General features: G+C 60.5%; 1 protein-coding gene across 1 annotated transcript; it reads left to right on the top strand.

The window, feature by feature from the left end:
- The first annotated feature begins 1,361 nt into the window (after positions 1-1,361).
- On the top strand, positions 1,362-14,938 carry DDR2 (discoidin domain receptor tyrosine kinase 2). Its single transcript, XM_074877229.1, has 17 exons — positions 1,362-1,645; positions 5,274-5,368; positions 7,289-7,391; positions 7,514-7,745; positions 7,827-7,974; positions 8,150-8,255; positions 8,660-8,843; positions 8,915-9,158; positions 9,280-9,342; positions 9,482-9,612; positions 10,112-10,322; positions 10,822-11,045; positions 11,156-11,292; positions 11,697-11,888; positions 12,036-12,270; positions 12,800-12,949; positions 13,432-14,938. The coding sequence occupies exons 2-17, from the start codon at positions 5,284-5,286 to the stop codon at positions 13,567-13,569; spliced, it is 2,583 nt and encodes an 860-aa protein (XP_074733330.1). The 5' UTR covers positions 1,362-1,645; positions 5,274-5,283; the 3' UTR covers positions 13,570-14,938.
- The last annotated feature ends 1,023 nt before the right edge of the window (positions 14,939-15,961 follow it).

Below are 15,961 nucleotides of genomic sequence, written 5' to 3'. Positions count from 1 at the left end.
ACAGTGTGGCCCACCTTGGGGGGATGCACATGGCCCTGGGAGTGGGGCCGAGCAGGAGCAAGGGGCTGCACGGTGAGCCCAGGGGATCACTGCTCCAGCTGGCTCCTGGGGCACAGGGAGGGGTGGAAGGGAGGTGTTTACTTTGGCTTTTTGGCTCTGTTTGCACACCAACACCTTTGCATTAGGTCCTGGGATAGAGCAACGCAGTGCTGGCTGCCGCCAAGTTATTTGAGCGCCAATTCCAGGTAGCAGGAGGCGAGCGGGGTGGAGTGGAGCTGGCCGGCGTTTGTGCCGGCGTGCACGTAGGGCAGCCTGTGCTCGGGCTTCCCCCTGCCAGCTGCTCTGGGGCAGCATGCTGGGGCATGGGGCAGAGCTCTGCAGCAGACACCATGCTAACCTGCTCCCTGCCTGCTCCTGCCTGCCCTCCCTGCCTGCCCAGAGGTAGCTGTGGTGCTCTGCCTTGCCTCTCGCTGCACCCGTGGCTGGGCTGGCACCACAGCCCCTGCCGGGTCGGTGGCAGCGCTGAGGGTCTGTGGCATGTCGCTGGCATCTTGCCAGGTGGTGGATGGTTTTCCCTGCCTGGGACTCGGTTTGTTTGTCTGGAGAGCGGGTGGGCTGGGATTCTGGCAAGGAGGGTGGTTTTGGGGGTTTGGGAGCATGGCTGCAACCCTGAGGCAGGTGCCTTCTCCAGCGTGGGGTGCCCCGTGGGGCAGGAGGGCATTTTGGGAGCTGCTGGCCTGCTGCCGGGGGTGCTTCTTCCCTCCCACAGCAGTGTGGGTGCTGACATAAAATACAGCCAAAACACTAGTCTGAAAAAATACTGATTTTTTTTTTTTTTAAATTGCATTTTTAGCTATTGCACAAAAATTAACGTGAGCTGATTATTATTATTATTTTCTCCCTACCGCGTTGCGTAGTCAGTGGCCGCAGTACCAAGCTAGTGCCTGGAAATGATGTAAAACCACGAGCTCAGCGTGCAGCCTGGGGAGCCGGAGAGCTTCTTCCGCGCCACGTGCCAAGGCAGGTCAGCTCAGCTCTCCGGCCGGTGTCCTGGCCACGTGTACCCGCCCAGGGCCCAGCACCCTTCCCACCAGGGGCCCAGAGCAGGGCAGCCCGTGCAGGACCCTCCAGGCCAGCGATGGGGCCTTGTGGACTGCCTCTATCACCTGCATTTTGGGGGTGTCCCACCTGGCCCCTGCACCCCATGGTGCAGGAGGAGGATCCTGGACAGGCATGATATCCCGCAGCCGCAGGGGCAAGCGCCAGAAAGCAAAATGCTGCCTATTGCTTTAAGTTCCCTCGCCGGCCACGGGGATTTTTTTTTTAATTTTTTTTTCTTGCGCTATGAATGGGTTTTGCTGTAAATTATAGCTTTGCACACAATCCCTCGGGCCGAGGAAAATAACCTCCGCCGAAAAGCCAGCCTGGATTGGTGACTGGCTCCCCCTCTCCGCTTCCTAATTGAAACCAAATGTGCAAGATGTAGGATTGTGGGATTTCTGGCCGGTTCCCAGGAATCTGCAGAATGCAAACGCGCTCCCAGAGGCATCTTGCATCAGCCCGGGGAAGTTTGCTCCTCGCCTGCCTCCCCCGGCCCGGGCGAGGGGCAAGGAGCCCGCCCGCCCACCGCCGCCTCCCCGCTCCGGTGAGTTGCTCTGGGGTGCGTGGGGAAGCGTTTGCCTCCCCTAGGCTTGGGATTTTGGGGGGATGCGGGGTCAGCCGTGCTCTGTGGTGGAGCCTGGGGAGAGGGACCAGGGTGCGGATCTGCCCGGGAAGGGGCTGGGGCAGCAGCAGGGCAGTGTCCCCACCCGGGGAGGTGACACTTGGCCCCTTCTCTCCAGTTTTCCCCCCACTGCCAGCGTTTCCCCCTGTGCCTCGTGCCAGGCCAGTGTTTCCTGGTGTCCCTCCTCGGCTCCCGCCTGTGTGTCTGTTGGCAGAGCTGGCGGCGGTGCTGGCCAGCCAAAGAGGCCCCACTGTCCCCAGGGTCCCCCAACCAGGCACCAGGTCACCCTGGGGAGGGGACACAACACCACTGGTCTGGTGCTCCTGAGCATCCTGCCCCCCATCCTGGAGCTGGGGACCTGCTTGTGGCTTCCCAGCCCTGCGCCATGGCGGAGCGATGCTGTGCAGCCCTGCGCTGTGGCGGTGTGACGCTGCGCACCGTGGCACGGCGTCGCGGAGGAGGAGAGCTGCAAGTTTTCAGCTGGCGGGGGTGCTTGCTGGGTGCAGCACCCACAGGACCACGTCCCCAGGCCCCACGGCCACGGGCTGTGCTGCTGGCAGCCACAGGGACATGCCAGTTGCAACTCGCACCCTGCGTGGCTGCGATGCCACCGGCTGAGCCGGCCAGCCCGCGGCTGGGGAGGCGCTTGCCGCTGCAGAAAATGGGGCTGCATCCAGCCCAGAGAACGTCTAAAATGGCATTTTTAGAGGGAAGGAGGACTACGGGTCCCGGCATGCTGCACTGCGCTCCCGCCAGGCCTGTGCCGGTGGCACGGCATGCTGGGGGCTGTAGTGCCAGCTGGGTCCTGAACCCCCTTACCGAAACTCTGCACACCTTGGGTCATGGTCCAGGGTCACAGGGAGCCTCTTGCCTTGGGGATGTTTCCTCCAGCATGTCCTCAGCATGTCCCACCTGCCCGCCATCCCAGCACGAGGGGAGCTCCTGTCCCTGTGTGAGAATGGGTGCTCTGCAACGGGAGCCCCGGCAGCCCTGGGAGACCTGCATCCAGGACCTGGCGGGCACAGGGGGTGCAGGCTGCTGCTGTTCACCTCCCTCTTCACAGACGATGCTCCTCTGGTGCCAGCAAGGATGGTGGCACCCACCTGGGAAGTGAGCTGGGGACTTCACAGGCACAGGCTGAGGGTGAGAGGGACCATGGCTTGGGTAGGGTTTGTCTCTAAATAAATGTGGATTTATTTTTTTTTCCCCACTAATTTTCCCTGGTGATTTCCATAGAATAAGGGGCCGAAAATACAAAGGGAAAAAAAAAAAAGCAGCAGCTGAGGGAAGCTCCCAAGCCCAGGCGACGCCAGGGAGGAGCTCCAAATCTCTCTACACTAAAAATTTCCAGTGATTGAAAATTTTCAGCAAACATTTTCAGACAAAATGTTGCAAAGCCATCCCTTTTGCAGGACTGGTGGAACAAAAATGATTTCCAGCTGGGTTGCCAATACTGCTTGGCCGGTTTGACCGCGTGTCCCTTAGCCCCTAGCCTCGGCGCCTGAGTCACTGTCTCCCCACTGTCCCCCAGCCCCGCTCCCCCGAGGAGCGACAAGCACTTCACAATGGCTGCGTGGGGATAATTTCCCTATATTAGGCTAAATGTAAATGCATTCCCTGCGGGAGATTATGGCATCTGGTATCCTGATGCTTAAAGCATTTACTCAGCCTGAAAGAATAGTGAGAAAAAATATCCCTGGATGTTTTTTGGAATGCAGAAGGAAATTGAGATTTTAATGTTGGGGGAACTGGCCATTATCAAACCCAGGAGCCTTGTGCGCGCCTCTCAGCCATGCAGTTGAAATTCTCAGTTACAGCTGAGTTAGCTGCAACTAACTAAACTTTCCCAGCTGGGAATAAGGAAAAAAGCAAACACATATCTGCTTTCACAAAAAAAAAATAGGAAAAAAAAAAGGGAAAAAATCACCCTAAGTACAGGTGCTTATTTGTACCCCTGCAGAGCTCTGTGATGTTTAGCAGAGACCCCCGGGGAACGCAGCAGCGTGCCGCTGGGTGCAGAGAGCCTCTAGCAGCGTGCGGGTGGCAGTTCCCGGGGCTTTGCCCTTCCTCTGGGTGCTGGCATGGTCACAGCAAGCCAGCCTCTCCTCTGCTGTGCCAAGCCCTGGTTTTGCCACTGAGCAGGGCCGTATCCAGCACCTCCCAGCTGGGCTTCGCAGGATGGGGGCATCTGCCGTGTGGCAGCTGGCTCAGGTGGGTTTGGATTTTCTCTTGGTGGTGGGGAGAAGGCTGCGGGTCCCCCCGTGTGGGAGGGGTGCAGGGACACAACCAGGACTCAGCTAGGATTTACCCCAGCACTCAAGTGCAGCCAGGTCCCACCTGGCCAGGAGCTATGGTCCCTTTAACCCTCAGGTTAGTAAGTTGTTCCTACAAAGGTTAATGTGCATGTAAACTAGATTAAAATAATGTTTTTTAACAAGAGGAGGACTAGTCTGCATGCAGTGTTTGTGTGAAGGGCTGTCCCAGAAGGATAAATGTCCCCTTGGCAAACAAGGGGAGGGGGAGCCCAGGGAGCTTGAGGCAGGGCTGGTGACATGCAGGGGTGTCCCTGGAGCATGCCCCGGCACGGTGCCATGCCCCGTGGTGGTTCCCCAGAGGTGTGTGGGCGCAGCAGGAGCTGCTCGGGCTCTGGGGGTTCCTGGCAGCTGAGGGTTAGCCAGAGCCCGGGCAATGGCTCCTGCCCTGCGAAGTGGCTGTGGTGGTAGCGCTGACTCAGAGGACCCACACGTCCTGGGGCTGGGGCCAGGGGGGATCCCCTCATGCTGCAGGCTGGACTCTGCTCCAAGGAGCCCCGCCAGCACCGGCCCTTTTTCTCCCCTTGCTGCAGCCCAAGCCCTGCTGCCAGGACCCCCAGGTCCCCTCCAGCCCCATCCCGTGCTCCCAGGAGGCAGCAGGTGCAGGCTGGCTCCCATGCTCTCCGTCACACCTTTCTGTGACTCTCATGTCCTCTAGATCCACTCTGCCATAGAGAACGGTCACAATAAATATGCTGTAAATCTCGGACGATTATCTGCTATTATCTCTCCCGAGCCAGAAGGCAGGGAAACCGCGTGTTGCAACGTGCTATTATTTTGTTATATGACGGGGTTGTGCAATGTCTTGCTTTCAAAGCCATCCAAGGGCGGGTGGCCCAGCTGGAGCCTTTCTGCCCGTTGGTGGAGCCGGACGGCGCCGGCCCCAAGTAGAGCCCTGGGAGGTTCGTGTGCATCCTGTGGCCATTTCATGAGGCCGGCTCCAGGGACGCAGCAGGGCCACATTACCTGCCCATGCTGCGGCTGTGTTGGTGTGGCACTGTGATGCCGTGGCTCCCGGGGGGGTGGTGGTGGCGGTGGAGGGGATGGGACACCGGAACCCCTTTGAACACCATCACAGATGTGGGGCTTGGGGCTCTGCTCCTCCTCTGAGGCTGAGGTGGGACACAGGGTCTCACGCAGGGGAAGCTCTCCTGTCCTCAGCTGGTTGCCCCAAGCAGGACTGGCATTTCCATGTGGCTCAGCTGCCTGCGTGACGAGTCCTGGCTCTGTCTCCGCAGGACTGCTGCCATGCCGGCCACCCCCAGACCAGCCCTGCTGCCGCTGCTGCTGCTGCTGCACGTCCCACGGGCTGTGAGAGCCCAGGTCAACCCAGGTAAGTGAGACCAGGCGGCTGCAAGAGCCCTGAGGTGTGTTTCCCTGGGCTGTGCTCCTGCCAGGGCATCTGAGCTTGGGCTCACGTCATTTCCACCATCTCTGGGACCTTCCCAGCTCTGGAACAGTGTGTGATGGCCCCCCAAGCCTACACCTGCCTGGGCACTCAGCTGTCCTGCACACAGCTCAGCTATCACCAGTGACTCAGAAAGCATCCTTCATGGGCCATGGGCGCCGGTGGGCTGGAGGGGCCTTGGGGTACAGGCAAAGCACTGCAGCCGGAGCCCTGGGCTCTGAGAGGGGTCCTGCTCCATCAGGGACTCCTTGAGCCTGCTCAGTTTTGAGGCTGCAGCATGCGGAAGGCAAGGCGCCGGGCTATTGTTTGCTGCCACTGGGATGTGCTTTCTTTGGCGGTTTCGCAGCAAACCAAGGTTGGCTGTAGTAAAGCGGCTTGACTAGGTGCCTGGCTTCTGCTCAGAAACCACAACACTGCACCGGACGTCAGCGAGAGGAGCATGTTTAAATGGTTGTTTCTGCAGGACTCAGCCCCATCCTGCACTGCAGGGATGGACACAGAGCCCAGGCTCCTTCAGTGCATCAGGCTTTCCCTGGGTCATCCCTGTAACAAGTCCCTTCTTCCATCTGTGGGCAGAGTTTGCTGGGTCTTCCCCAGAGGTTCCATGGTGCTTAGAGGAGCAACCCTGTTTCTTCTGCAGTCATCCAGGGCTGGCAGCGTTGGCTTTGCCTGGCCAGCATGGTTATTACCCAGGGCAAAGGAGCTGGGCTGACTCCATGTTTGGCAAGAATTAAATGGGAATTCAGTGGGAGCTGCACTCTGCGGAGCATCCCAAGTGGGAGAGCTGGAGACAAGAAGAGATGCTTCCCACTGTGCCAATGCTCATGCTGAAGATGCACCCTTTCCTCCGCTGGATGCAGGAGATGGTCCCTGGGGCTCGGGGACCTGGGGACAGGAGCCAGCTGCCGGGTGGCACGGCGTGCTGGGACGCGGGCTCCTTGCTGCACAGCACCGGGCGAGCTGGAGGCCGTGGGGGCAGGAGGCGACCCCGACACTGCATCCTCGCCTGGGCCCTGCTGCCTCGGTGCGGGTGTTTGCTTGGGGCGGTGTGCGGAGGGAGCGCTGTGGGCTGGAGCCGGCGGCCAGACGGTAAACATGGCCAAACAAGCCGGCCTTTCAGCAGTGCTCTTGGCAGCCGGGCGTGAAAAAATAACTCCTGGGAAGCGGCGTGGATGCGGTGCCGGGGGAGCTGGCTGCCACTCGGGGACTCAGCCCGCCCGCAGCCCTGGGTACTTTTCCACTCGCAGCCGGGGCAGGAGGGGGGCTGGCGATGGGGGCCAGCAGGAAGGGCAAGCGCCTGCCTTTGTCACTTTAGCACTTGTTTCCCAGGGGGGATCAGCGGGGCGGCACAGCTGAGAACAGGTTGCTGTGGGTGGGTTTTTTGGGTGAATGGCCTCTGGAGCAAGACCTCTGGGTGCCCCCAGAACGAGTAGAGTGGGGTCAGCAGTGCCAGCCCACAGGCTGTCCCTCCACCACAGCTAAAACACTTGCCAGCAAGGCTGATGAGATCTCCAGGGACAGGGCGTGTCCAGCAGCCCTTGGAGCGCTGCCTCCTCTTGCTCCCAGCTTCGCTTCGAGCTGGGCTGGCATCAGCTTCTGGCCAGTGGCTTCATTTGTCCAGGCAGGTGTCTGCCTGTGTGGGACAGTCTCATCGTGCTTTGTGCCCCTCTGTAAGCCAGAGGGATGGAGAGTGCTGCGCCCGAGCTGCCCAGGCTGCAGTGCCTGCGGTGCTGTGGATGTGCCCCAGCCCCAGCAGTGTCAAGCCATATTTCAGCATGCTCCTCAGCCAGGGAGGCAAGGAAGGATGCCTGCTCAGCCCCCTGATGGTCTCTGGTCTCGTTGCAGCGGTGTGCCGGTACCCCCTGGGAATGTCAGGCGGGCACATCCCCGACGAGGACATCTCGGCCTCCAGCCAGTGGTCTGAGTCCACAGCTGCCAAGTACGGACGGTGAGTGTGGGGACCCTCCGGCCACAGCCATGGCAGGGTCTGGGCTGCCACGGAGGGGCAGAAGAGGGGCACAGGGCCAGCTCTTGCTGCCTGCAAATGACTTCTCTGCTCTGGGTTTGCAGGCTGGACTCAGAGGATGGTGATGGCGCCTGGTGCCCCGAGATCCCTGTGGAGCCTGATGACCTGAAGGAGTTCCTGCAGATCGACCTGCGCGCGCTCCACTTCATCACACTGGTGGGCACCCAGGGGCGCCACGCCGGGGGCCACGGCAATGAGTTTGCCCCCATGTATAAGATCAACTACAGCCGGGACGGCACACGCTGGATCTCCTGGAGGAACCGGCACGGGAAGCAGGTGAGGAGGCGGGCGGGGGCTGCACTGGGTGGTGGGTGGGGGGCTGTGCCTGCCCATCCCCACCGTGCTTCTCTCTCCCAGGTGCTGGATGGAAACACCAACCCCTACGACATCGTCCTCAAGGACCTGGAGCCACCCCTCATTGCCCGCTTTGTCCGCTTCATCCCCGTCACTGACCACTCCATGAATGTCTGCCTGCGCGTAGAGCTGTACGGCTGTGTCTGGCTGGGTGGGTGCTGCGGTCCTGTCCCCTTCCCTGTGTCCCCAGAGCCTGGTCGGGGGGCTGTGCATCCCACTGGGGGCTGTGTGTCCCGCTGGGGGCTGGCAGCACCCTGGGGCTGGCCAGGGCTCACCAGCAGCGGGGTGTTCGGCACGGGCAGCCACTCACCCTCCCCTCCCCACAGACGGGCTGGTGTCCTACAACGCGCCGGCCGGGCAGCAGCTCATCCTTCCCGGGGGCACCGTCATCTACCTGAATGACTCGGTGTACGATGGGGCGTTTGGGTACAGGTGAGGACCAGATGGGCTTACATATGTCATGGGCACCACACCGAGCAGGAGGCTATAGGGGTGTTTCTTCCCTGCGTTTGCAGGCTGATGTGCTGATCCTCAGCAGAGCAAATACTTGGGGTCTCCCCGAAGCAGGGGACATGACCAGCTCTGGGAGTCTGCACATCGTGACAGGGACAGCATGATGGGGAAAGCACCCCCAGTCCTTCTCTTGGATTTACGCTAACTGCACTGCATGTTCAGCATCCCACAGCCTTTTCCAGAGAGAACATGAAGAACAAAACCCCCTCCCGAATTTCCCAGGGGCTGTAAGGAGCTGGGAGGGGGGGGGGGGGTGCTGGGGGAGTGGCAGGTTTGTGGCATTGGCGAGAGTCACTCTCCCTTTCCCCCCTCACATGTGCCAGCATGACGGAGGGCCTGGGCCAGCTGACAGACGGGGTGTCGGGGCTGGATGACTTCACGCAGACCCATGAGTACCACGTCTGGCCAGGCTATGACTATGTTGGCTGGCGCAATGAAAGCACCACTGGTGGCTACGTGGAGATCACCTTCGAGTTCGACCGCATCAGGAACTTCACTGCCATGAAGGTCCGCGCACCCCCCGCCCTGTCCCCCATCCCCATCCCTCGCCATGGCCATGTTGACAGGCTGTCCCATAGGTCCACTGCAACAACATGTTCGCCAAAGGGGTGAAGATCTTCAAGGAGGTGCAGTGCTACTTCCGTGCCGATGCCAGTGAGTGGGAGCCCAGTGCTGTCTCCTCAGTACTGGTGTTGGATGATGTGAACCCCAGCGCCCGCTTTGTCACCGTGCCCCTGCTCCACCGCATGGCCAGCGCCATCAAGTGCCAGTACTACTTTGCTGACGCCTGGATGATGTTCAGCGAGATCACCTTCCAGTCAGGTACCCCACGCTCAAGGAGCCCCATGGGGTCTGACCCTCCTGGGGGAGGGTTCAAGGAGAAAATGGGGCTGTGGGGCACCCCCACCGCCCACCCTCATGCTCTTCTCTTCTCCCTTGCCAGATGCAGCCATGTACAACAACTCTGTGGCCCCCCCCGAGGCGCCTGTGGTCCCCACCACTTATGGTAAGGCATCAAAAAGCATGTTGCCCTGAGCTGGGTGGGGAGATGCTCTGAGGGGCTCTGCCCGGTCTGATGGAGGAAAGGGGCAGGGACTCCCCATGCCCCAGTGTGACTGGCTCTTGCTGTCCCCTTCTCCTGCCAGACCCCACGCTCAAGGTAGACGACAGCAACACGCGCATCCTGATTGGGTGCCTGGTGGCGATCATCTTCATCCTGGTGGCCATCATTGTCATCATACTGTGGCGGCAGTTCTGGCAGAAGATGCTGGAGAAGGTGGGCAAGTGCGGGGTGGCTGGTGAGGTGTCCCGGGGCGGTGGGCTCATCCCGGGCAGGTTCTTCTGGGAGTTCAGCACGGGGAAAGCAGACTCCATGCAGGGACTGATGCTCCCTTCCCCTCCTCCGGAAGGTTGTGATTTGCATCCATCTCCCAAGTAAGGGGATTTTGCTGAGTAGGGTGGTGACTTTGGGACGTACCTGCTTGTCCATTCCTCTGTCCTGAAGCTGGGCTGGGGAAGAGGAGCCCAAGGGGGTCTCACTGCATCCCCCAGCTAACCGAGGGCAGTCACAGAGGTGATGAAGCCAAACTCTTCTCCATAGAGACAGACAATAGGAGGGGGACATGAGGACAAACGTTTTCTCCAGGCGAGGGCACCAGAGAGGGGGAGTCTGGGTTGGGCATGGCCACAGTGCCATGGTGGAGAGGAGACCCCATCCCACTGGTGCTGCAGAGACCCCTTGTCCCAGCTCTCTCCTCCCTTGCCCCCTCTCACAGGCATCGCGGAGGATGCTAGATGACGAAATGACCGTCAGCCTCTCCCTGCCCAGTGAATCCAGCATGTTCAACCACAACCACTCCTCATCCTCCAGCGAGCAGGAGTCCAGTTCCACCTATGACCGCATATTCCCCCTGGGACCCGACTACCAGGAGCCCTCCCGCCTGATCCGCAAGCTGCCCGAGTTCACCCCGGGGGAGGAGGACATGGGTGAGAGCCAGGACACCCTGCATGCTTAGAGGCATCTACCACGCATTGAGCCTGCTGCAGCCTCCTCTCCCCAGCTTTTGGCCAATCTCCAAACATTTTGGCACAGAGGGGTAGGGGGGAGGTCGCACAAGCTCCCACGCAACCCACTTGGAGGTCACACAAAACCTGTGGCTGAGACCCATCGCCGGTGTCCACTGCCAGGCTGAGCTGTGTCCTCACCACCGTCCTTGGGATGCTCTGGAATCTCTTCCTCGGTGATCCAGAAGTCGGGCACTGATCACTGCTCATCTGGTGCTTGGGGCTGGGTTGGTGCATTTGATGGGGAAGGAGCGGAGCAGCCTGTGATATCTGCAGAAGCCCAGCCATGCTGGGGCAGCATGGGGGTTCTGCGGAGGATGGGGATGGAGAAGCTGGTGGCTGGAGTGCGAGCAAGTGCTGGGGAGCAGAGGGTGCAGGGCAGGACACCCACAGCAGGGCTGGCCCCACTGTCCCCCCCCAGGCTGCAGCGGCCCTGTGAAGCCATCCCAGGCCAGTGTCCCCGAGGGCGTCCCCCACTACGCTGAGGCCGACATCGTGAACCTGCAGGGTGTGACGGGTGGAAACACCTACTCGGTGCCGGCCCTCACCATGGACCTGCTGTCCGGCAAGGACGTGGCCGTTGAGGAGTTCCCCAGGAAGCTGCTGACCTTCAAGGAGAAGCTGGGGGAAGGCCAGTTTGGGGAGGTGAGTGGGAGCTGGAGCTGCTCTGAGCAGGGCTTGGGCAAGGCTCTTCCCAGTTCGTGAGGGAGCCTGTCAGTTGGCAGAGGTAATGGCTGCCCCTTGCCCCCCTCCAGGTTCATCTCTGTGAAGTTGAGGGGATGGAGAAGTTCACAGGCAAGGACTTTGCCCTGGAAGGCTTGGACATCAGCTCCAATTGCCCTGTGCTGGTGGCTGTGAAGATGCTGCGAGCAGATGCCAACAAGAATGCAAGGTATGGGGTTGGGGGCTGCACACGCCCTGGCATTGCCCGCCACGTAGAGCCCCTCCAGGAGAGCCAGGACACTTGGAAAACATCCCCTGCCTCCAGCAGCCAGGTGCTTGGTGCAGCTGTGAGGACCACACATCTGAGCTGTCTGGGGATGCTGGGTTGATTCAGGACTCTCGATCCTTGCTGGTCCTAACCAGATCCCTAGCGCCCCATCTACCTGCTGAGTTCACCTCACAGTGTGCAGATCAGCCCTGAGCTCCCCCTCATGACCCCCAGTCCCAGGGGAGGGGACCCACGGGTCCCCCACAAGGCTTGGGCGGGTGGGTGGCACACTCGGCCGGTCTGTGCGCACCTCCGTGCTCCTCTGGGTCTGTCTATCCGATCCGTGTGGTTTCTGTTCCGGAAAGGAATGATTTTCTGAAGGAAATCAAGATCATGTCGCGGCTGAAGGACCCCAACATCATCCGGCTGCTGGCAGTGTGCATCACGGACGACCCGCTGTGCATGATCACTGAGTACATGGAGAATGGAGACCTCAACCAGTTCCTGTCCCGCCAGCAGGCAGGCAGCCCCCCCGCCAGCCACGCGCCCACTGTCAGGTAGTGCCACCCGAGATGGGCAGAGGCGGGCAGGGCTGCCTGCTCTAAGCACTCTGCCTGGCTGTGGGGTGCCCCTCTCGGGGCCATGTACCCCCTGGCTGCCATCCTTCCTGGCACCTCAGTCCTCCCTTGTCCACCCCCTGGCAGCTACAGCGACCTGCGGTTCATGGCCACCCAGATTGCCTCTGGCATGAAGTACCTCTCATCCCTCAACTTCGTGCACCGAGACCTGGCCACACGCAACTGCCTGGTGGGGAAGCAGTACACCATCAAGATAGCTGACTTCGGCATGAGCAGGAATCTCTACAGTGGGGATTACTACCGCATCCAGGGGCGGGCAGTGCTCCCCATCCGCTGGATGTCCTGGGAGAGCATCCTGCTGGTATGCGGGGGCTGGGGTCCTCTGACAGACACCGACACAGTCCTGGGGCTGCTCACAGCCTCTTTTCGTGGGCTGGGGGGTGCAGAAGGGATGGAGAATTTTCTCCTCCCTGGAGCCCACCTTTGGGATGAAGCATGCAGAAAGCAAGAGTGGTAGCAGGTTTTTGAGGTAGGATGAGGGGACTACAGTGGTCTTTGGTGTCCCAGTGCCCAGCCTTTGAGTGGGCTGCTTGACATTTTCTCCTGGCCATGGTCAGACCGGGAAGAGAGAGCGGGGTTACTTTTTCTTTTTGCAGGGAGCTGGGTCCTTACCAAGTCTCAGCTCTCAGAGCAGTCACTGCAAACCAGACCTGGAGCTTGCCAGGCTCTGGTCCCAGGCAGACATCAGGTCTGTGGGACCAAGCCCCACTCTGGGCCCAGATCTAGAAGCTGAAGCATCCAGAAAGAGTTTTGAACCCTGGGCCCATAGGGCTTATGGAACAGGACGGGGTAATGCCCATGCCTGACCCCAGTCTGCTCCCTCTGGCCAGGGCAAGTTCACGACTGCCAGTGACGTGTGGGCATTCGGTGTGACGCTGTGGGAGACCTTCACACTCTGCCGGGAGCAGCCCTACTCCCAGCTGTCTGACGAGCAGGTCATCGAAAACACTGGCGAGTTTTTCCGGGACCAGGGCAGGCAGGTATGGACGGGACGGGATGGGATGGGATGGGATGGGATGGGATGGGATGGGATGGGATGGGATGGGATGGGATGGGATGGGATGGGATGGGACAGGCAGTGGAGTGCCTGTGACAGTGGCAATCCAGGGAAAGACTTCAAGGTGGCCAGATAGGGAGCTTGGTTATGGGAGAGTTAAGGGACAGGAACTCATCTGGGAAGGAGTCCTGATGAAGGGCCTGGGATGGCAAACCCTGCACTTTGCACAGCCCAAGGCACCACTTGCTCGCTGACCCCGCTCTGCTATTTATCCAGGCTGGGAGATATGAGCAGGTGTCCCCAGCCCCCGTGCTGTGCTGTCTGGGGTCCCCTTGCCCCTGAACACACAGCAGAACAGTCCCCCCCCCGGTGCATGGAAAAATGGGGCTCCTCAGGAGCAGTTTGCTTTTTGGTTTCCATTGCAGTAACTCTGTTTCTTTGTCATCTTTGCCTTTTGTTTTGAAGACTTACCTTCCCCAGCCTGCACTTTGTCCTGACTCAGTCTATAAGCTAATGCTCAGCTGCTGGAGACGGGACACTAAAGATCGTCCCTCCTTCCAGGACATCCATCGCCTTCTCCAAGAGTCAGCCAGTGAAGAATGAGTCCTTTGCTCCCCCCATCCCAGTCCCCATCCCTCCCCATCCCCAGAGGAGCCCCATACGCAAACCAAAGCCACTTCACTCGGACTTAGCAATAAAACCCGGGCAGCTGGTCTTGTTCTCATTGTACAGTGAAGCCTCAGAAGAAAACCCCAAGGGCAGCAAGGAGACCCATGGCATGGGACGACTCAGACCTCCTGCTCGCTTGCTGGCTCAAGCCTGGTAGCGATGTGGGCTGAGATGAGGGTTATTTATTGATGCAGCATGTTCTTGATGACGATGACTGGGACAGAGCGGCTTCTCTCCCCTGGTCGGACAGGAGGAACGTCAGCTGGACTTTCTTCATGAGGAAGATCCCGGCCTGAGCATGGGGCAGGTGCCTGGGGAAGGGATGCATGCGGGTACATGCCCGCTGGAGCAAGGACTGTCTGGCAGCCACTACCTGCTCGAAGAGGAGCTGGGAGTTGCCACTAGCTCACAGTGGACTGTGCAATTACAGGGCGAAAACAAAAACTCTCTGGATATTTTGAGCTTTGGACATGCTGCATGGAGGGCCCCATCCCTGCTGGCCAGACCCCAGTTGCATAGGGAGAAGCCTGGTGGCACACCCAGCTCCTCGCTCGGCTGCTGGAGTGAGCAGTGTGCTCAGCCACGGCTGCTCCGTGTCAGCCGGGGAGCAGTGGGCATGCCAGCCCTGGCGAGAGGCCTGCCGGGGGCACCTCCTCTCACTGACCACAGCCACTCGAGAGCTGCTCGACTGCCCATGAAATGCATTTTGGATGCCCCACGGGTGCTGTGTTGCAGCCAGCAGCGGGATGTTAACACCTTTCACCTCCGAGGGGAAATCTCCAGGTCCTCCTCTCCCAGGGTTAACCCACATCTTCACCTGCTGTGAGGAATGCACATAGCAGAGCTTTGACGGCTGCTGCCAGATGCCCAAGCCTGCAATAGCCTGTGGGAACGGAGCACCAGGCGCCCTGGCTCTCCCTGGCCCTCGGGGATCACAGCTCAGCTGAAGTGCCTGGGCTGGACTCTGCTACCCTGAGCATCCCGCAGCAGCCTGGCACCAGTCCGTCCTCCCGGATCAGGCAGCTCCGTGAGCAAACTGCGCAGGTGCCAAAGGCGCGTGCCCCACAGGAGCCCCGGCAGGTTACCTGTCACGCCCCAAAATCAGACCCTTCTGCAGCTGGACAGGAGGAACTTTGTACTTAGAGGGTGCAGGGACCCCTCCATACTTTTGTACGCATTAGTTCAGCACCATCAAGTCACGTGTGGCACAGTTTCCAGTATACTATTGCTAAGGCATGTATATATTCAGTAGATGCACCTATATATAGGGGCAAACCCGCTGAAGAGACACTTGCTACGTGAATGTGGTTGCATGGTTTCCTTGCGGCACTTCAGAAGGCAGCTCGCCTCCTCTGTGGGCACCCCCAGGAGCCCAGCCCATACCCGCCTGCTGGGGGGCTCTGGGGCTGCACTGTATGCCCCGAGATGCTGTGTGGGGAGAGCCTGGGGCAGTGCACAGAGGTAACAGCATAAGAGATGGAGGAAGGATGCTCAAGAGACCTGCTGGCTGACCCACGCCAGTTGCCCATCTCCTTGGGTGACAGGGAGGGTGCTCTGTGGCTCAGCACCCATGTCAGATGTCCACTGGCAGGGACCGAGGTGGGATAGTGGGCCTGGGAGAGGGGAGTGCAGGGATGGGTGGCTGTGCTCTGCGGAGGGGACGGCTGGTCTCCCTGCGCGTCGTCCCGCTGGCTGCGGCAGAGGATGTCTCTCATCCCTGCTGAGTGCGTAGCCTGTGGCAGCGAGGTGTTCCGTGGCTGAACTGGGAGCAAGGACAGGCTTTGTTCATGCCACATAATTGGTACCTGTCTGCCTCTGCCCTCGGATGCCCTGTCCCTGCTCAGGGTGCGTCGTGGCCTCTCCCAGCCCTGCCTCAGCAAGCTGGGAGCTGGGAGCACTGGGCTGCACAGGGGCACGTCTGCCCCATGGGCACCGCAGCTCCCGCCCACCCGAGCCCCTGCGCTCTGTGCCTGGATGCCCCGCACAGGGCATGCACGGTTAAATAGTGTATCAGGGCACCTGGGGGGCACCCCACTGCCTGGGGAGGTGCGGGGGGCTGGTGTGTCCATCCCCGCTCCAGCAGTGACATCGGCTCTGCCAGGAGCAGGGCTGCACCCGAGATCTCCAGCGGGACCTGTGCGCCCAGTCCTCTGCCACGGCAGCACCGGGAAACAGTGACCGGGTGGCATTTCTGTTTGGCTGCAAAACGTCCCTCTGTGGCAAAGGACGGGAGGGCAGAGCGCGCCATGGCTGCCTGCGGAAGGCCGGCCTGCTGCAGCTGCAGGGCACGGGGGGCTTGCCTTGGCCGGGCTGGCAAGGCAGAGCA

Source organism: Strix uralensis, chromosome 8 (genome assembly GCF_047716275.1).
Source record: "Strix uralensis isolate ZFMK-TIS-50842 chromosome 8, bStrUra1, whole genome shotgun sequence".
Classification (NCBI taxonomy): domain Eukaryota; kingdom Metazoa; phylum Chordata; class Aves; order Strigiformes; family Strigidae; genus Strix; species Strix uralensis.
This window is presented reverse-complemented; position numbering and strand designations above follow the sequence as displayed.